General features: G+C 41.1%; 1 protein-coding gene across 2 annotated transcripts in view; it reads right to left on the bottom strand.

Moving 5' to 3' along the window:
• Nucleotides 1–22,604, bottom strand: part of LOC104314751 (AGBL carboxypeptidase 4) — a 977,524-nt gene that overhangs the window by 186,060 nt on the left and 768,860 nt on the right. For both annotated transcript variants that reach the window (XM_069788781.1, XM_069788782.1), the window contains exon 8: nucleotides 14,694–14,808. In XM_069788781.1, coding sequence (XP_069644882.1) covers nucleotides 14,694–14,808 — 115 coding nt within the window. The remainder of the gene's footprint in view (nucleotides 1–14,693; nucleotides 14,809–22,604) is intronic.

Genomic DNA, 22,604 nt, shown 5'->3' with positions numbered 1-22,604 from the left:
TTTCATTAACAGAAACTAGAATGAGAATGACAAGACTTTAGCAGATCAGATCTGTAATTGAAAAGGTGACCAATGTAAGGAACAAGAACTGTCTGGTAGGATTGCACTTGCCTCTCACACATACCAATAACAGTGCATCTCCTGGATACGACCTGTCTTTCTTTTACGCTAGTTAGCAAAGATGGAGATGTCAAGAACAAACCTACACCAGCATCAGTTCCTCCTTGCATGTCAATGGCAGGAGTAAAAGTAAACGCTACTGCAAGAATTAAAAACAAAAAAGATTTTAGCACCTGCAAATGTACAGAAGATAAGCAAAGGCATAGCAGAAAGTAAGGGAGATAGACTGGCAGTTTGCCAATTGATTCTTTTCAGTCTTGGAAGAGCAGACAGAAGATCTATCCAAGGACAACTGCTGGGGCACAAAACTTGCTGGGAGTGCTTGCATGGAATAGATATTCTCACTGTGTAGCTTCCTCACTAGCAAGCATTGCCAGAAGACTGACTGGGCCTTGAACATCTGTGGATTTCCAAAACCTACTGAACAAACCTACCTCCAGATGCACAAAATGACAATTTAATCCAGATGTAAAACAATGGGTAGAACCATAATACTCCTCAGCTGCAACAGAATAACGAACATCCTAGTGCTAGAATTTAAATGATGCTTAAACTGGGAGCTGAGTAGAGCCTCACAGTTTTGCCCAAGGAGTAGAGAATAGGAGAATGGAAGAACATCTAAAAGTAATCCATTAGATCCACACATCTAAAAGTGTGAAGAAACACACCTTTTGGGTCAACCGTCCTTTGCAAATGTTTTTTGTCACTGAAAGCTCCTTCCCTGGGTTCACCAAATTTAAAGTAGTCCTATTATCAGTTGATATATGAAGGTTATTCAGCCTGATTGTATAGTTAGCTATTGTGTTTCCTGCTACCAACCAGAGGAGGGAAAAAAAAAAACCCACACCATAAAAAAGGAAAAAACCTACCACTATCCATCCTATTATATTTAGTACTGTCTTCTCCTGCTATAACAGGTTGCTTGATTGCCTTGTCCACCTTCTGTGCCACACTCTTTTAGTTCTGAAAGCATTTAGGAAGTGAGGATCATTTATGATGTACTTGTACAGCACCTAGCAGAACAGTATTGTGGCTTCTGGTCAACACTGCAGTGTCAATGCATTATCAATCATCTAAATATTCAGGCTCCCTTGCTAACCTATTTCAATTCAAATTAATATACAAAACTTGTTATTAATAATACAAAATGTGACCAGGCTGAGAGGCTTTGTACATTTCTGTGACATCCTTCTTTCAGTTCTTGAGAATCCCAAAGATACACGCAACCTTACCGTAAGCCCTTCCACAATGCAGCTCACTCACTGCCTTGCACAGGATCAGATCACAGCTCAGCCCACTCTATGCATAGAGACTGGTCTTGTTGACAAGAAAAACACATTCTCTCACCCAGCTGTTACTTGGAGAATCACATGCAAGGCCCCTGCCTCCCTTTCTTCCTCTGGGCATGGTGCAGAGGCACCATAGAGGGGTTCAGGCTTTTCCTAGATCCAACAGACCTGGCAGACTCCCAGGATAACTGCTGCATTAGCCTCAGGGTGTTGGAAAGCTCCAGTCCTTTTGCAAGCGTTTGGATGTCTGAATGGCAGTGATGAAAGGGAGGGGGCAGCTAACCCCCCCCTCAACAGCATTCCAGTGTTATTAGAAATCCAGCTGTTCTCTGCAAACAGGCAGGATTTACTGTTCATATTTTGGTTAAAAAGACAGATGAAATTCCCCTTCCTCATCCATTATCATTGTATAATCTATACAATTCATCAGCTCAATGGCCGTGTCAGTAAAGAAAAGTGAAAGGGAACATTAGTATTCAGAGCACACGCACCACACAAGGCAGCAGGTTTATGATCTGCGCAACCTGAAATAAGCACTTCTCTTCCCTGGGGACCTGGGTTAACACTGAGTAGCTGCACGTTAAGTCGCATATACTTCTATTAATATACATCCTTTCCAGTCTAGGAGGGGAAGAAGAGGCAGAATACCTGTCCCACTCACACTGGCAGAGATGGCTAATGTTTTTGTGGCTTGACACTGTGTGTCCAGAATTGTCACATCCCTTTTCTGATCCCAACTCCTCCACGTTGGCAGAGCGCTCTTCCTCCAGCTCTTAGGCACCAACCAGGCAAAGCCATCAGCTGTCAGTCAGCTGTCACATCTACCTCCTCCCAGACTACCCTGACATCCCCCCTCTGCCTGGCTCCAGGGGCAGCAGAGAAGTAATCTGCTATGAGATTAATTGCTCCCTCTGCCGTGTCAGCACAGCTATGATGGCTTCTGTATTTATAGGGAGGGAGGAGAGAAAAGGATTTTGTGGACAGTTTTTCACTGTGTGCATGTAATGGGGTGTAACAGTTGCATGGAGACAGCTCATTTCCAGCCTCTGACACCATACAGTCCCTGTTTTCCTGAATGGACATGCCAAGTCACCCAACTTGTTACCAAGTATTATAAATAATAATTTGCTGCTGGTTAGCAAATAATAATTCTAAGAAAGAGATCATATAGGCATGGTTGTATTTGAACACACCAACAACCATCCAAGAAATAACTGGTTACCACTGTCTTTCATTTCCAAGATCTCTGGAATACCTGCACAAAGGCCACCTAGATATTGGGCACTGGCTTCAAAATTGCTTTAAGCCCATCTACACCGAAGCTGCTACTAAAAAGGGATCCCTCTCTGCTCATTCCTCCCTCTTGTCTTGGTCCCATTTTTCTGGCTGCATAGGGAGCCATGTGAGAACTGTTTTGTCAGGATGGTTTTCTGCAGGATCGGTCCTTTTCTGGCTCACAGCACTGCCGCACAAGCGCCAGTTCTGGCAAAAAGGAGATGGCAGGGATGCACAGCCAGAAGGGAAAACAGAACTGAACTGCCCCTTTGGGTACCAGCATTCACTTTCCTTAGCTTAAAGCAGCTGTGAAACAGCAGTCTCCAATCTCTCCCTGCTTCAGCAGAAAAAGCTTGTGTACTAGCAGCTAAATAAAAAGTTTCCTTTACAGCCACAACCTAAATTTTCAAATGAGCACCAGGACTAGTTTTCAAGAGCTCAACACCTCACAAGCTCCTGAAACTCAACACTTAGCCATGTTTCTTTTGGGAGACTTCACCTATGAGTATTAAGCCAATAAAAAGATATCTTCTCCAAACAGAAAAGAGGAAACATCACAACTCTGAACCACTTAGAGACATTTTACTGCAAAGAGTGAAAACAGGGCTCTTCTAAGTCACAAAGAGATTACAGTGTCTGGGAGCCGATGTGCTGACCAAGACATGTGAGTGGGAACTTTGGGCAGGTGTCTGCCTTTACACTCCCCAGAAGTGATGTACATCCTCAGATTATTTAATATTGTTTTATTAATACAATATTGTTTTAGATAATGGGATGTTTATTATTTAGATTTGTCTCAGGATTGTTTTCATGTTAAATGACACTGCCCTTAGGACTAATATTATAAATTAAAATGATGGCAGCTTGCTGTATAAGTGCTGCAATTTAAAAAAAAAAAAAAAAAAAAAAAGAAAAGAACAGCTGTCACCCAGGAAAAGAAAACAACAAAAAAGCAACCTAAACAAACTTTCCCTTAGGCCGCTATTGTTTTCCTAATAACTTGGATGGGGTTTCCCCCTCCCCACCCACACAGTGGCAGTTGGAACAGGAAGACAGGACTTTTCTATTGATAGGTGATAAATCCTTCCCCAGTGAACTGAAAGTGAGTACTGAACCCCTCGCTTGTATAACACAATAAAAAACTTGACTACAAGGAAGGGGACTCTTGCAGAGACTGCAGAAGTGATGCAGAAGTGATCACTAGTTGCTGGTGATCTAGTGTAAGTGGGTGCAACTTCAGAAAATCCCAGGATCTCTGTCCAGAAAGCTCTTCATAAAGAATTAATCCCTCAGCTGCCTTCCCTGACAGCTGGTGAATCTGTAGGTCTAGGTGAGCAGATGTTGCCGAAATGGGGGGGGGGGTGGGAGCAGGGAAAGGAATGTTAGTTACATTGGAAAAGATTCTGAGATGCTGTTTGGGGTGGAACAATCCAAAACTGGGATACACACTAACCACATGCTGAGCCTTCCTATGCTCACAGATAGCAGGCAAAACACCTTCCTCGCTCTCCCTTTTTAGGTTGTTCTCCTAGAAGGAACAATAGGTGTTCTCATTAAGGCAGAATTTGACCTCTAATTGGTCATTTCTGCAGTTAAGGAAAATATTTCTCCTCTTGACTTGTAGTTTCCATTTTTCACTTAGTTGTTCCAAAGACAAACCCTGCTGGCACGAACCAGCACTGAAGTGTAACCTGTAAAGCTAAAATACAAAAGCAGCCTGGCTCTGGCCCCTGAACCAACAGACAGGAGGGTCTCAGTTCTTCTCGAGAGTAATAGAACCATAGAATCATAGAACGGTTTGGGTTGGAAGGGACCTTTAAAGGTCATCTAGTCCAACTCCCCTGCAGCAAGCAGGGGTATCTTCAACTAGATCAGGTTGCTCAAAGCCCCATCCAACCTGACCTTGAATGTTTCCAGGGGTGAGGCTTCTACAACCTCTCTGGGCAACCTCTTCCAGTGTTTCACCACCCTCATCATAAAAAATTACTTCTTTATATCTAGTCTCAATCTACCTTCTTTTAGTTTAAAACCATGACCCCTTGTCCTATAGCTACAGGCCCTATTAATCAGTCTGTCCCCATCTTTCTTATAAGACCCCCGTTAAGTACTGAAAAGCCGCAATAAGGTCTCCTTGGAGCCTTCTCTTCTCCAGGAAGCCAGGAGAGTACTGCCAAGTACTACACTAACTCCATGCTAGCCAGGAGTCAGGACAGAGAAGTCTCTTCCAAAATAACTCCCAAAGACGGGGAAGAATGGAGCAGTCTAGTTAGGGAACAGGCCCACTCAATAACTGATGGCACAAGGACAGCCTGAATCCCTGTTTATAGCCTCAGTTGTGTGGGTGCCCGCAGGGCTGGATGCAGCTTTTACATCCCAGGGCAGGAGAATACAGGCAGGGCTGGAGCTGAGCTCAACCTTGTCAACACGTCAGGTTCTGGGATTTGCTCCCAGATGAGTCAACTCAGAGGTGCTGCTGGCAAGGCAAATATAATGCAGACAAAGGCAACACAGCTCACACTAAGCTTCATCTGCTCTTGATTTCTGCAAGGAACCACACCTTTTATTTGGGACCATAATTGTATTAAGGAGGGAAAACGAAACAAAGGGCAAGGGCAGGAGGGGAAGGGAGGAGACAAAACCTTGGGAATTGGAATCGGATTGTCCTCATTGCTGACAGCTACACAAAGACTTTCCATAGAACAGATCATCTCCTCTTGGGATAAGTGCCCCAGGGACACGTCTCCTGCCCATTAATACTGCGCTGACACCTCCCTTCTTTCAAGGCACTTTGGCACAGCATCCTTATGGCAACTGCTAGGGTGGGAGGATCACTTTGGTGCATTTGTAGCTAGGTGCAACACATCTTAGAAGCTAACAGTATGTGCCGTGTAAGCAGGCAGATGCCTGAAGACCACCAATAAAAAAAGCCAGTTACAGGCATGTCTTGCACCTGTCGCTGGAAATAGCTCAATAAAGTGTACCAGCAGATGGCACTTGTGAACACACGGCATATTTCTTGGGTTGTGTCACAGCCATAACTTCCTGTGTCTGGCAAACAGCCTTTTCGGAGCAGCCCTCCAGTCTTTTGTATCAGCTCTAAAATGCCATGCATTGCGGCCTGGCAACTGCTGTTCAAGAAGTAGAGCTCAGCTCGTTACAGCATTAGGCAGAGACCAACTCAGTGTGTTTCTCCCTTCTCTCACTTGCAAAACTAACAATAAAGAACTGCTTTGATTGCATGAGTATATTTAAAGATACCGTTTTTCTAAACAATACTGCTTAGTACCTACACAGTGCCTCGAAGCCAAGGAATGCAACATGGTTTTTAACACACACTAATAAATGTAGCTCCACAGCTAATTTTAGATATATGAGACCTAATTATTCCTAAATTGCAGATAGATAAACCAAACCAAAGACCTACAGCAAACTGGCTGAAGTTTACTTTGTAATTTGCAGAATTAAAAAAAAAAAAACAACACAAAACAAAACACCAAACCAAACAAAAAACCCCCCACAAAAACAAACAAACAACCCCCCCCCAAAAACAAACAAACAAAAAAAAACCCACAAAAACAAACAAACAAACAAAACCACTGGAAACTTTGGTCCTTCATTTGCTGCTATGAACAAGAACTCAGATCACCAGAGATACAAGCCAGACTTAAAAAAGAGGTAAGAGAAAAAAGAGAAGAAAGCCCAATATGTTTACTTGCTTAACTGAAAGTAAAGCTAAGAAACCCAGATGGGATTATTCAGACCTAAGACCATTCAGGAGGGGAGGAAAGGAAACAAACTTTTCAAACAAACTGACATTAAGACCCCTGTTAATTATAAATACATTCTAGGAGACAAAATCATGCAAAAAAATAAAGTCAATGAAGGTCAAGAATAGGCTCCTACAGCAAGTCACAGGCATAAATGGCACTTAGGTACAAAACTTCGATTCACTTGGCTAGGATTCATGAGTTGGGTGCTTATTCTCTGTATAACGGCTCAAAGGTAATAATCACAAATGGTGCTATTTAAATGGAAAATAAATAGCCCTGTCTCTTTAAGGACATCATGTCTCATTCTCAGTGGAATAATGGCAGATATAAAAAAGCTATGATTTCAATATTTCTCATTATGACTTCTCTCCCTGGTTGTCTAAAAATAAAAGGCTACTCTGTAGTCTCAGATCAATCTAACTAAAAGAGAAGGGTTCACTTACAACAACAAAATAGCAGCTCTGACACTAGTTACGTATTCATCACATGTGAAAATGGCCCCATAATGCTGCCTTCAAACCCTTCCAACAAGTTGTATTAAATTAGGTTGGGTTTGGATTTTTTTTTCTTGCACCAAAAGCAAAATAAATATAGCTTTATTTAACGTTACTAAAAGGTTCAGATTCAACTGGAACCCCAAGGCATGTGGCTTTGTTGTTAAAGCACATATACTGACTCTATTGATTGGTGCAGTCCTCTGTGCAAGAGAATTTGTCACATCAATAGCAGCTGAAAAATACTCAGGAGCTGTAATATGGTTTAAATGAGCAGTTACCGCATCAATATAAAGAGCATTTTCAATGGCAGTAGATAGGAACCCCTTTGCAAACCTAGTATTTGTTTTAAGATAAAGGATGACAACTTTTTTACAAGGAAGATTTTTTTTAAGTAATGGTGAGCAAAACAGCAACCACTGTAACTGTCTTACAGCGCTCTCTGGGAAATAAAAGCCACAATGGAAAGAAAACTTCCAAGCAGGAAAGGAATGGCAATGCTATGAGCCAGATGGACGTAAGGGCCAGAGAAAACCTCTGCCGCTCGCTTGCCTCCCTGGTCTTTTCCTTTGCTGCTGCCCAGAGCACACCTGTGTCTGCTGCAGATCCACCCTGGACTTTGCTTTCCAGGACCCCAACCTGGCATACTGCATGACCTGGGAGGTCCAAAACAGATGCAAACACACACAGGACGCGGGAAGAAGACAGCACAGAATATTCCTGACCTGTCCTCAATGCCAAGCAAGAGCTAGGGGAGGAGAAAGCTTCTGCCATGCCTCATCCTCTCCCCCAGCCGCATGGGAGAAGGCGATAAAAGGAAATGGCCATTCCCTCACTGTGGCAGGTCTCTTTCTGTTTGTTTTTTCCCATTATCAGGGTGGTTGGTCCTGGCCACAGCTATGTTTTTAATCCAACAACAGGCTGTCAAAAGACACTGAAGCATTGGAAAACCCCCTTGGATTTCCAATTTTGAAATTGGAAAGGGAGGAGAAGAGAAGAGCTCAGTTGCCACCACTCTATCGGGGGTCAGCAACGCACTTGACACCTATGGCCTGCCTCTCCTGTTGTCCCGGCTATGAAGGGGAACATCATTTGCCTCCATGAGTCACCAGCCCCCAGCTGATACTAAATGTGATCTAGGCAGGCACAGAGAGAGACTCACCAGCAGCAGTAACATGCAATCTAAATTAAGACGACAAACAAGGTGCAAGAGGGGCCACAGAGGAGAAGTCCACAAAGCTCAGAGCAGGCTGAGGTGGGTGATGTTTCCTGCACTGGGGCAGGAGCTGAACAGCTTCAGGCCAGAGGAGACTGAGAGAGCTAATGCTTACCATCTGAGGCCAAACCAGACAAGTGCTAGGAAGACAAATCCACTGCACGTTACTGAGCGGACAGGAATCCCAAGAGTTCAGGAAGTCTGAAACAAAAATCACTGGAAGCTGGGGAAGTACCTGGGGGAAAGCATCTTATAGGCATCTCCTGCTTTTAGGAGGAAAGTGGCACTGACCACTGCTGCGTTAGCGGATAGTGGGCTTGTGAGGTCTGACACAGCATGGCTGTTCTCACAGACCTCCTAAGATGTATAGCCTCTGCTTTGGTCACAACTGAATCAGAAAAAAAAATAAATAGGAAACTCATAGTAAGGAACAAACCTCCATTTTGTGGGATTGAAAAATCCCTGTTTTTCAATAATAAGAAATAGTTCTATATTGTCAGGGGATGGAACATACTTTTCCTGACTTGGTGTATTTTTAGAGTACAATTCTCTCTCAATCACATCCCTTCTTCCCTTGGGTTAATGTACAACGGACATTCTTTTCATTCAGGCAAAAATCCCGCTAGAGGAAGGCGAGAAGCGGCATGTGCTGCAAGTTTTGAAAGAGATGAGAAATTTCACACTATCCTGATATCTTCTGGGTAACTGCTTATTTTATGATGACTAATAGGCAATTACTATGGTAATACCGCAATACAACATGTGTGAGGTTTGGGAATGAGAAATTATAGGTAACTAGTTTGGACTCATTTCTATGGTAACAAAAAGTAATTGTCATTAAATACCAGTTATATTGCGGCTGTACCTGGTAATTATAGATTTTTTTATGCCCAGTAACATAAATAAAACCAATAAATTTATTCAAAAGGTCCATGATTGTTTACTTATACGTTGTTATATAGAATACACAATGACAAACGCCTAATTAGGAAAAATAAACTCCATTGAGAGCTTCATCTTGTCATCTTAGATGGATACTCTGTTTTTCAATTCAAGGCAATGCATTAATTTCATATGCATTAAAAGAAGCTAAGAAAAAAACCTTCCCCACCAGAAAAATAGGTGAAAAATAATCAAGAGATATTATGCAAAAGACAGTATGCACACACGTAGCCATGTCTCACAACTGGACAAGTGACAGTAAGAACCACATAACATAACCAGTCACTGTGAACGTACATATACACATGTATGTATGCAGGTATAGGTACATCCTCCAAAGTGATATCATCAAAGACCAAAATCAGCGCTCCTCAGTGTTACAACATATAGCTCTGATTTAGAGCTAAAATAATTTGGATAAAGTCCACATATACTTTTACTGGTAAAAGACAGCTTACAGCTCGTAAACCACATGTGAACACAAATGTTGAACTTTTGACTGTTTCTAGAGTCACAGAAATAAAGTCCACAGAAACTATTCAGGATAAATCTGAAATATTTAATCTGGTCCAAAGCCTAGTTTTCTGTTTGTATTTCAGACTCTTCAAAAGGGATCCTTAAAAAAGGCCAGATTTTAAACAGATCATGCCATTATCAAAAAAAAAAAAAAAACCAAAACAAACTGTCCTTTATAAAATGCTGACATGAATCATTTTAAATGTTTCTCAAGCCTTCCCAGCTCCCTTTTTTCACTTGAAAAAATTTGCCAAATTCAACTCTCTTCCACAAACCATTTCAGTTGTTACAAAACTACATTTCTGGGGCAAAATTATACCATTTGTCTAAAACATTTCATCCCAACACAGATTTCATTGCAATATGGACTCTGACACTGTTTACTGTGAATTTGGCTTTCCAGTCCGGGTAGAACTGGCCTCCTTTCTTTCTGTCCAACAAATTGCTTTGTTAACCCCTCACACAAGCAAGCAGTAAAGATTGTGTTGACTTCAAAAATATCATACCTGACAGTGAAATAAGAAAGGATTAGAATCAGCGTGTGCCCTCTTCTCCCCATTCACACAAATTCTTGCAGTCCCTACCATCAAGTTAGAAGGATATTGTAATGATGACAGTTTAGAACATTTCAGCTAATTCATGGCTTTAATTTACTGAAGGCTGATACTGCTACAGCTAACCAACTGAAGGCAAGACAGAAACAGCAAGGAACGGGAAACCTTACTGGGTCAGGCAACAAAGCCTTTAGAGAACGGTCAGGGTATTTCAACTGCCTTGTCATAGCATTTCTGGGATACCTCAGTGAAGAGCTGTCCAGACTAAGAAACACATCCCTTTTGGTGCCAGTATAGGGTTTCATCTCCGGAAGGTGAGGCTGACAAATTGGAACTAATCTAAGATGGTATGGTACAGTCATCTCGCCTGCAGGGACACATTTCAGCATTCAGCTGCAGAATGCCAGCTTAAGAACAAGCTCTCGATAAAGGAAAGTTCAGGCCAAGCCTGGGGATGCACGACTTTTAAATCAAGAACACATTTTTTTTCTTAGTCTAACCCCACCTCCCTGGGGATGATAATAAGTTCAGAAGATGATAATGCTATACCGCAAACAGAGAGAGAAAAGTCAAGAAATCTCTTCCCAGCACTAGTTTTCCTTTATTTCCTAAAACTGCTTCACAGTTTAATCCATCAGAGAGGGTGAGGTTAGTGTTATGGAGAAACTCACAAATATTTTTATTTCTTGCCATGCTCTTTCACAAAGCTAAAGATCAAGTCATGCACCATCCCCAGCAACAGGGGTCTTTCAATTCAAGTGAGAGCTGAGGACAAGTTCCCAGCCAGAACAGAGGGCAAATTATGCTGAAGACTGACTATTTTAACTAGGTCAACCAACAGCATCTTCTTGGGCAATTTAATTAACAAGCCCATGTGGCATAACATTTTCTACACACTGTAACTGCAAAGCCAGTTACACTTAGAAGTACAGTAATACCAGGCTTTAAAGACTTCAAGAAAGGGATGAAGCCTGTCTTCCTGTTTTGGGAGAGATCCTACGTCCTTGACCACAGTGCACAGTGGGTACCTCTCATTATCCTGGAAGTTAGAAAGAGCTGGGTATACTCCTGTGGCAAGAAAAGGGCTAGGTGAGGGGGTTGGTTTCACTGAAGAAAGAGCACAGTCTAGTAGGCTTCTTCACAGAAGGGTATGATGCTAACAAACCAGCAAACAACAGCTAGCACTGCAAGCAGGAGCAATCCCAATTAGTAACTCAGTACTTTGGCTTGCAGGTGAATTTGCACTCTGAGGGCTCCACTTCTCTGCACCTAACCCCTCTGACGCTTGTACCCAGCCAACTCTGATCTACTGCAGTGGTTTGCCCATGATTTTTCATTTCTCATCTCTTTTCAGAAAGAAACAGGTGAAAGTAAAAATTAAATGTTCTGATTTCTAAACAGTCAGGCAGAAATTCCACTGGAAATAAAGTCTAGTAGAGGTAATGTCACCAACTCGCTTGGTTTATGTACATCAGTAATAGCTATTAAGAGATAGAACTGCTCTAGTTCACTATCTCTGAAGAGATTTATGCTCTGAGATTACAATCAAATTGCAACTTTTGTCCATTTATTTTTAAAAAATACTTTTTAAAATTGTGTATAAACATTCTAAATTAGAGGGGTTGCTAAACCACCCCTTTAAGTCACATAAGGCACCTTGTCTTTTCATTCCTAACTGTATGGGTTCATAAATACACTTCTTAAACTCTTGCATATACTTGAATAAATCAGTAAAGTTTAGCACCCTGTTTCCATGCATCCTGATACACTGAGCACTGACATTCATTTCCATGACCATTTCTTTTAGAGCCGTCTGAATGTACACGCAACTTATAAACAATGTTCCTCACAGATGTGTCTGTGCCGCGAGCACTTGTGCTTTATAGCTGTGATATTAAACTCACTTGTTGCTGGTTATGAACATTTCACCACAAGAAAGTCACTTTAGAGTCACAACCCATTTGGTCTGTTCTCTTGAGAATGAGCAACAGTTTATAGATAACACACAGTTCTTGGCATTATTGTTGCAGATTTGGCTTAAACTCCTAAACCTCAGTTCACAAGCACTGAGATCAAAGGAACAAGGATTTTGGAGAAGAGCACAGGACCCACACCCTCAGGGAAAGTCCTGCATCCCCAAAAATGACAATGAAGAAAATCCCATCAGCCAAATGTAACCATATCCTAGGTAAATGAGTGGTTAGTTCCTATTTTGATCACAGGAGAATTAGTGTATCCCATCCCTTCTATGAGAACTGCTGACATACTCAGGCTTTTAATGGTGCCCGCTGCGCCTGGGATTTCAGAGGACAGCAAAGTGCATCCGACAGTATACTTTGCCAGTTGTACAAAGCTGTGTACTGAGGGGGTAAAAAAAATCTCTCTCACACTGGCAGGAGATCAATTTACAAACTCAAGCATGAGGTTTAATTACCCATTTCATTATCTTAGCTTGCATAGCTCTGAATGTGAACCTTCAATGAACCAAAGAAATAGTCACTAGCTGCTGCTTTGAGAAAGGAGGAGATAACAGGAAGTAAAAGTTCAAACGCCTAAAACTGCTCTTGCTGCATATAGCACCACAGACCTTGTTTGCAAAAGCAAGGGGATTGTCCCCAGCCAATAGATCTGTGTTATTCCATGCTATGTGGAAGAGTTCTGAAAGTCCTATTTATGTGCTAATCTGAACAAAGACCAAAAGAGATGAAACAGACTTATCTAGCCAATCACAGAGAAGCCTCAGAGCTAAATTTTCAAATACTAGCAACTGATCCTTAGAGATTTTTAAAAAATTCATCCAGTAAATTCAAGCAAATAAATTGTGATGTGCTTGTGGATTTTGTATGAGCAGGAAATAAAGTGTTTGCTGTAAATTATTCACTCAGCACTAGTTAACTACAACACCAGCACATTACTAGGCTTTTTAATATTCTTCTCAAGATAATAGGTAGCATTTTGCTTATTACCCTCATTTTTAAGTTATCAGTTACATTAGGCCATTTGTCAATAAAGTGAAGAATTGCAAGAAAATCAAATGCTTTTCCAACTACCTCATTAAAAGTCTCTTTAGTTCAGGAGGGTTGAAAATTCTGCACATCTTGAAAAACTAATGCAATAGTATACCATCAAGCTCAGCAATTCCAAATGAATTCACATGCCCTTTCATAATATCTGGGTTACCAAAAGGCTTTTCAAGTTATGAGCCATATGCATGTCTGTAAAGCTGCATGCCTCTCAAAAAGTATAAATAATAGTGCAGGAGAAAAACCTACAGGGCAAGTTAATTTATGGGGGAAAAAGAAAGCTACTTAATTGCAACTGGAGTTGCCTACCTGCAGGGCACCTGGAACAGAGTACAAGCAATGTAGTATCAGATTCTAGAGCCATTTTAGGGCTTTATTCCTGTAAGGTGACATAACCATTACGATAAATTCCTTGTGCTGTCAGACACCACTACTACAATATTGTTCTCTGGTTTTGGATTTGCCAAGAGTTGAGGGAGTATCAGTGTAGCTGGAAGGAGACCATGTGCCCTTGAACGTTTCACTTACAAGCACTGTTGAAATCACCCATGCAATTCCCTGCTATTTCAGTCTAGTAAGTAGCAAAGCACAGAAGGACTAAGAAGCGCATATCAAACCAAAGAGAAGCCAGCAGCACCATTTTCTGCAACTTCTAGCTTCTTCCTCAGTGGTCTCCTCATCCACACAATAACCCAGTCTTATTCTGCTTAGCAATGCAATACCTAATTAGATCAAAGCTCAAGGTAGCCTGGCTACAGAGTGTGTTGTGTTATTTAGTCTTGCGCTGTAAGCAAAACCACATACAGTATATTACATTTCTCAGGGGCTTCTCCAGAGAACTATGTGGTACATGTAATTGCCCCCACAAACAAATCATCAACTAATCAACTGCTTTTCATTATCACCTCCAGCAGCACATTTATTTTGTAAATAAATGCATTAAGAGCTAACAATTTTAGGGAAAACAAAAGATTATCTGAATACATTCTCAACAGAGGAGGTGGTAAAGTAGTAATTCAAATACTAAAATGAAGCAAAATTAGCATAGGGTGGAATGATTATTCCATTCCATGTATCCCTATCTATTACAGTACCATAATAGACTGAAATCTGTGACTTTAATGGATGATCTGGGTAGTTGAAGGGAACTGTGATTGACTGACACATTTACATAGAGGCTGATGAGCAGCATAATGAATGCATTTATAAAACACAGCTAAGGTCTAACTCTAAGCTGACTTCAACTCCCACACCTAGAAGAGGCTTGCAGAGCAGATACTCTGCTATCTTGGAGAATTGCTCTCTACACCCTGAAGCAAGCAAAGTTGCCATTGAGACCCCTTCCTTGATGGGAACTTCAGGAAGCATATGGCCACGAGAACCTCCAATTTAAGAGGAATTAATTGAAACAAGCCATATAAGATTCAGTGACAAAACAGTGCAGGGTGAATAAGGTAGATACAACAATACACAGATTCATACTCCACACCATACCTGTAATTTCCTAGGTATACTCCATCAGGATTGAGCATGGGTGCAATCTTGAAGACCAGGTGGTCTCTCAGTACTTTTGCAATAGGATGCTGGCTCACAAGGAAATCAATTATACCTGAGAAAAACGAAAGAAGAGTTTGAAGAGGGATGGTTATGACATAAATGATTTCCAGATAGCTATCTGAAATTTCACATATAAAAGATTAGAATAATGTCCTGGTTTTGGCTGGGATAGAGTTCATTTTCTTAGTAGCTGGTATAGTGTTATGTTTTGGATTCAGTAGTAGAAGAATGTTGATAACACACTGATGTTTTCGGTTGTTGCTAAGTCATGTTTAGTCTAAGTCAAGGATTTTTCAGCTTCTCATGCCCAGCCAGCAAGAAGGCTGGAGGGGCACAAGAGGTTGGGAGGGGACGCAGCCAGGGCAGCTGACGAAAACTGGCCAAAGGGGTATTCCATACTATCTGACGTGATGCCCAGCATATAAACTAGGGATAGTTGGCCAGGGCGACGCAGATCGCTGCTTGGGAACTAGTTGGGCATTGGTCGGTGAGTGGTGAGCAATTGCACTGTGCATCACTTATTATTATTATTGTCATTTTATTATTGTTATTATTATCACTATTATTTTCTTCCTTTATGTTCTATCAAACTGTTCTTATCTCAACCCACGAGTTTTCCCAATTCTCTCCCCCATCCCACTGGGTGGGGGGGAAGTGACTGAGTGGCTGCGTGGTGCTTAGTTGCTGGCTGGGGTTAAACCATGACAAATGATCATTCTTCTTTATTCCTGGCACTGCTCCTGTTTCCAACAGAATAAACCACATGCAATCACATAGCACCTGCCACCTTCTAAAAACTCCAGAAATAAGAACTTTAAGGATAAATACCTTAGTCCATCCTCATAATGCAAGTACAATATGGCTACATTATCAGACACTGTCAAGTTTCCATGGGGGGAGAATTTACTGCCCATCAGCTGCGCCACGATAACAAAACATTTCTCCTCCTAAGTGGTGAAATGAAGTAAAACCTACTAGTTTAAGCCTAGCACCTTACATACCCAGCATGCATACATGGGCACATACTGCAGCTGAGCTCGTGAGTGGCAATTTATTGAGCTGAGGCACCTCAAATTTGTTTGAACAGATGCCCAGACCTATCCTTGACATGAAGACAGAGTTCATATCATCTGCATGTATAAAGAGATATAAAATGCCTCACTAGAACTGGGACAGTTACATAAACTCTGTACCAGGCACAGGGAAAATATGGGATTGGTAGACTGGAATTTATAAGGTCAGATTCTTCCCTTACTTTACACCCATAAAAACCGGGAGTAACTCCACCTCATCAGTGAAGCTCCTTTAATGTGGAACTAAGGCAAGCGACAGGGGAACCAGATCCTAAATGCCCTTCCTTCGGGCACAATCACAGCACCAGACCCCGCAGGACCTCCTGCCTCTGAGCCTTGTGCTCAGGGAGCGACTAAACATCTCCTTCCTCCAAGGCTGGTGCTGGGGCAGGAGGCAGGCAGTCTGGCAGTTAAATTCATTGCTTATTCCTCCACTGAGTTGGTACTGACAGAAATAGCATCCAGGGAATGAATGTCGAGATAAATTGAGTTCCTGGGTAATCTCAGGACACCCACAGATAGGTCATGACAATTTTCTATTTATTGTAAGGTCCATCCTGTGAAGTAGGAACCATTTACTAAATTTCCCAAGAATAAATCAATCACTACGCTCTAGTAACAGGATAAAATTAAGCAGAGAAAAATTTAAGGCTGATCATCAGTAAAATTTCACTAATGGCAAGTTCTATTAGATTGTGGAATTGTCTCTCTAGGGGAAGAGTGGAATCCCGTCATCAGAAACATTTAACACTGGACAGGGCAAAGCCCTAGGGAACAGATATAACAAGCAACAATTCAGCATAGAAGAGATGGCATGGGCTAACTAGCTGACTTCAAAAAAGCTGACTTTAGACCTGATTTTTTGTAATCCGATCAAAATCTTTAAAAACAAACAAGCTAGAAGCCAGGTACATGCCAGGTTAAACACACTTGTTTATAGCTTGGCTGAAAGATGGGACCAAAATCTCACATTCTGTACAACTCCTTCATTTAGCCTATTTCCTAAGACCCATTTTGTTTCAAATACTAACAAATCTGAACCTATGCTGCTGTTGGAATGAATTCTAATTTGCTGAGGCACATGGGGAAAAAATGAGGCTTCTGTAATGTCTAAGACGATCAAGGTATAATTGACTCTAAACTTCAGCAACTTTTTCATCTATTAGTGACTAATCCCAAAGAAGAGAAAGTCCCTTTCTGTAACCAGGTCTTCCACTTGAGAAGAGACTAAACCTGAATTTCTGAGGCAAATTAGCATACACATAATTATATTGCTCAGGAAATGTTTCTGCAATTACCTCCTCCCAATGAAGGAAACCGAACATCGATCTGCTTTTTGGCTGCTGTTGTGTCTGTTGTTCATTATACAACAGCAAGAACACAAAGAAACGACAGGGACACAGTTGGATCCTGAATAACCAGGTTTCCTAACTGTATGCAAACATGAAAGGCTTAGCTATGTTAAACTGCTGCTCTAACTGTTTTCTGGCAGTGTCTAAAACATAATCCACAGTACGCACACCTGGAGGGCACAAAACTACTTAAAGGGATACAATCCCACGCTCAGTCCACGGCTTCTCGAGACACTATGCTGGTTTTAGTTGTAAAGAATTTGCAACTAGACTCAAAACATCACATCAGTTCGTGCTTTCTAAAATACTTGGAAGAGTTAACTGTTCAGAAATCAGTATGTCCAGAACATACTTTATCCTAGGTCAGGTATGACCTTTCAAAGCAGCCACAATAAAAGTGGCATAAATATTGCATCGTGTACACGATCATCGCTTCACCAAAGACCTTGGCGGAACAGTTTTGCCATGAGATCTGGCAGTGCACCAAGTGCATACTTGTGACAGCTCTTCATACAGCAGGGAGGACCACAAATATCTCAGGGATAACACGACTGCTTTTCATTCAGGAGGTAACACAAGAGCCCAAACTCTCAGAACTTTGCTCTGGCTGTAACTCTGCCAGGGAAGAGGCTTGTCCAGGTTCTGCTCATTTTGCTCCTGTTATTGATGCAGCCTCACTCAAAGAGCTTGGCAAAGGTGTCTTGGCAACTAGAAGCTACAGTTTTCAGCTTCACACGGGGAATTATTATTCCGTAACCAAGAACATGCTATGACGTGGAAGGCTGTGTATAAACACGTAATGGGTGAGCCTCTGCTCTGCATGATTCACTGTTGCACCAGGCACACCAGACTAAAGGGAAGAGACTGACGTTGGGCACCCAGCAGCTTGGTGGCAAATGAGACCCAGCATTTACCAATGTACCACAATCTATTAGGGGGTAGCGCAGCCAAGTTCACCCAATCCAAAGAGATTTACTGTATTTTCTTATTAAGGAGACAGTTAATTAAATCTGAAGAAGTCCTACCCCATGATAAAAATACAAAGCAAGCGTTAAAAATAACTGACTCACAGAAGTCTAATCTGGAAGTAAAGGCAGTTCTAAGGAACATAAGAGAAGCATCAGATGAAAGTATACATCTACATATACAAACCTCACCATAAAATTATTGTAAGCATCCAAACAATCAATACAATTATCAAATAGCTTTGTCTTTCAGAGGAACCCAATAGTCTTTCGATCAATAACGTTTAAAGACAGATATCAGAGTATTAAAAAAATACCATTGCAGAGAACTTGGTCCTCCTGTTAATAAATCAATACAAACTAAATTTTACAGCTTCTATAATCAGCAAGAGACATATCAGTGTATCTCATTAGGCCGGGGTTAAGAATTTGGCAGCAACCAAAGCCCATTTAATATCATTTACTTCAAGGCAGATATGGCAATACAACAGATGCCCTAATTTATTTGTTGATCTTTGTATTAAAATAACAGTTTGCTGGTAAACAGGAAGGGTAATGATGCCAGTCACCCTTGTTAGTGGCTAATAATTGCTTAATTTGTCCACTAATTGACCTGTGCTACTGTTGAAGCACTGGATCGTGTTGCAGGGCATGAAGTAAACAAGGCCACTGTAATGTTACTTTAGAGAATGACTTCTGGAAATAGAACTACTTATTGCTATAAATTTTCTCTTCACAGATGAGCAGATTAATTGGTCTGCCAATTAGTCTGCTATTAAAGAAAAAAAGGGCTGCCCACAGATTGGTTGGATCTTCGAACCACAGCCCCAGTTTGGGTCAAATGAAATAATCCAATCTGAATCAGTCACATCAGCTATGAAAAATAAGACAAGCATTATTTAAAAACAAATCTCTGTGGCTGGGGATCAAGGAAAATAGCCCAATAACTAAGTATTAGCTCTTCAAGTGACTTTAAAATAAAGTGGAGAACATGATGGAATGGGCCTACTCAGGCACATTACAGTGTGGAAAAGTTGTCCAATTAAAAGAAGCAAAACAATATAGATTATTTTTGTATCAAGCTTTCTAGAAAGTAATCAAAACCATTACTTTTCAAATAATAACAGGCAATTATAGATGCTGCCTGGAACCAGAACAGCTCAGAAATCAGCATTCAGCCATGACATAAGAAGAGGCTTATCCATAGTCCACTAAAAATCAACCAAAGTCTTTACATTAACTTCAAGGCACTTTTCATAGTTGTGAGGGAAAGGAAAAAAAGAATTGAAAACAAGGAAAAGGGAAAACAATACTGACAACTGCAAGTCATTCGATACACAGTCACAATGGCTCCAAAACCCCAGTTTTTTAAGTCTTTCTTGGTGAACACAGCTTCACTGCAACTGTGCTAAATCAGGACCAAATCTCCTCTACTCTAAGTCACTTCTCTATCATTATTCTTTCTCAAAGCTAAATGCACTTTCTCAAATTTCCCTTGCCTTCTGCAGCTCAGCACCTCTCACATACTCCAACACCAGATCCTGTGGCATCTCTCTGCCCTCCCTAATCCAGCTCAAACTATCTTCTGGTGCTTCACAAGCAAGTCGATCATTCCCTCTCCCATAACATGTCAAAGCTACCTTCTCTGCTTACACGATTTCCACTGTTCTGTCTGGATGTTTCCTCAGTCAACCACGTTAAACTCTGTTTAAACTTCCTGCTGTCTCTAACGTGACCTCTCCACATTTGCTCTTTCCAAAGAAAAGTCTGTCTTATTCCTTGTTTCTCCATTACCCCATCCTTTCACTCTCAGTCTGACAATATGTTTAATTGTATAACTATATAATGCATTTGCCCTGCTTCTATTACTGAAAATCTAATCACCACAGATCCTAATGCAATATGGCAACTGCTAATGCAAACATATCCTGGACTGTGTCTAGCATATGCCAAGAAGTGATTTATATTTTCAGACCCATTTCCTAACACTGAATAGCTGCTGGTATCCTGCAGTCAGCTCACCATAGCCTGCCGGTTAAAGAGAACGTAACAATTAGGCTCTACACAACAACAGGATAACAATAATAATTGGAAAACAAATACAAGGGAGTCCTGAATGCTTATGCTTATATAAAACTACTGAAATGTTCTGCTAAAGGAGACCAAAACCAATGTGAAACACACTATACTTACACTTTTGTGAAGAATAGGAAAGCAAAAATGCAGGGGTGGGCTTTTTGGAGAGGTCTTTTAATGTGATGGTGACAAAAAATATCAGATGATAAGGCCAAGCAGCTACAATATTCTGTCTCCACAGAACAAGTACAGCACAAGCAGTAAGCTATAGCAAGACACTACCGTGCCACCATTTGTCTGTGAAGGAGCTCTCGGCAACGGGCCCTTGTCTGTTCAGCCTTTGCCCTTTCTTGTGGGACTGCAGAAAAAAAACCCCAAAACAATAAAACAAAACATAAAAAAGACAGATGGACACTCTTCTCCATTCCAGCATGGTAGGAAAGATGTCACACACACTGAACCCTACTCATCGCAGGTCACAGCAATGCTGTGCCAGGGTTGTCTCTACAGAATGCGCATCTGTGCTTTCAGTTCAGCCCCCAGCACAGGCCAATAGATAGAAATGATCCAATAATATCTTAGCCTGAAGTGTTTCCAATATTCAACACAACAGCAAAGAAAAAAAAGGCATGTGAATGGTGATAAACGAGCAGAGCTGACTCACAGCAGGGCTATTGACATGATCTAACATCATGCTGTCACTGAAATTATCCCTACAAAAGATCATCGCATAGAGTGATCCATAAGTACAAGATCATTGCAGATGCTGACTCTGCTCCTTCTTACAGTGCTGCTCCTCCTCTTAATGTGTAAAAACAGACTGCCAAACTCAACTGGTTTGTTTTTTTTTTTGTTTGTTTGTTTTTTACACTTCTGAGAAACACATTTATTGGGCGGGGGGGCACACGAGAGTACACACATTGGTTCTAACATCAATACAGAAGGAATTTATAGATTTGGAATACTTTATTAATTGGTTTCCTTATCTTTCCAAAGGTCCCTTTGGAATCCATAGCAAAACCAAAGTTTATTTCATCAAAATCATAAAAATAATATGGGTCATGAAGGAGCGCTGCAAAAGTAAAACAGGCACCTGGTTACAGTGTTAGATGAAGGGATATTGTTGCCTGAAGTATATCAATCAGTAGTTTCCAGTTGCCAAGCCTGACTACATCTGCATGCATATGCCTCTCTTTAAGTAGTTACTGCAATTAAGTGAGAGCGGGAAGATCCAGAACACTGGCTGTTATTTCATTAACTCCCTCTCTGGCCACCCTCAGTACACACAAAAGCGCGAGGGAATTGCTTGCGCTCAGAGAGGGATGTGACACCATGCACAACACCTTAGCGAGTATTCATCACATCCTACTTTTCAGGTCATCCTCTGCTTCTCCTGTTTCCTCTATGCTGATGCTCAAATTTCATCTAACCTTCCCCCAGGACAGGATCAGAGGGGGCCTGCACAGGCCTGCGGGTACCACATGATGAAAAACAATCAAGTTCTTAGAAAATGCAGAGAAGGTAACAATTTTTTCCCAGTAGTTCCCAGGGACAGGAAGCTTTCAAGGGAGACAACAGCTAAACAACACAATTACCCATGACAAAACACATAGGAGCCAAGCAAAGCAGGTGAGACAGCATTAGGAAGGATGCGGTAGGTCAACCAGATACATTCCTGGTTATGGTTCATCTAAAGTATACAGAAAGAAAAGGGTTGATTGATGCTCCTGGAATACGAAGCTTTTTGATTGCAGAGCAATTTGTCCCCAACTAGACAAGTAAATATTTCAGTGCTAAGTAACATCTCGTTGCTTAATGTGGCTGGTTAAAAGCACCCCAAAAAGTCTTTAGGCTCCTGTCCTCATTTCAGTTGTTTTTTTAATCTGCATTGCTATTGTAAAACAAACAAACAAACAAAAAACCTACAGATAAATCCCTGGTGAGTTGTACATATGGCCCTACTTCACCTATTTTTAAAGAAGTTTTAATCAACTTGAGACAGAAAAGTTGCACACCTAACTTTAAGGATTCAGCTGTGATAAGCAGATTGATTAGGAGCACATCAAGCTATATTATGGCATATTTGTTCTTTTATTTACCATTTACTCACTCATCTATTCTCTGCTGTAACTCTATGTCTCTTCAAAACACAGGATTAAAAGCAAAGGAAATCTCAAATAATGGAATAAAATGAATGTGCAGGAAATGAATGGGTGAATTAGATTACAGCAGATGAAACACTGAGGTCTCAAAAGCAAAATGCAGGGAGTTTATTTAATTTGTTACTCTTTTAAAATGAAAATATGCTCACTGACTTGAATTAGTAATTTCCCTGTTTTAAGATATGTTAGGCCATTACAGCTAGGCCTGTTTCCAGAGCAG

This window comes from Haliaeetus albicilla, chromosome 8, assembly GCF_947461875.1.
Source record: "Haliaeetus albicilla chromosome 8, bHalAlb1.1, whole genome shotgun sequence".
Taxonomy (NCBI): domain Eukaryota; kingdom Metazoa; phylum Chordata; class Aves; order Accipitriformes; family Accipitridae; genus Haliaeetus; species Haliaeetus albicilla.
Note: the sequence above shows the minus strand (reverse complement) of the source record. Positions and strands in the feature narration are given on the sequence as shown.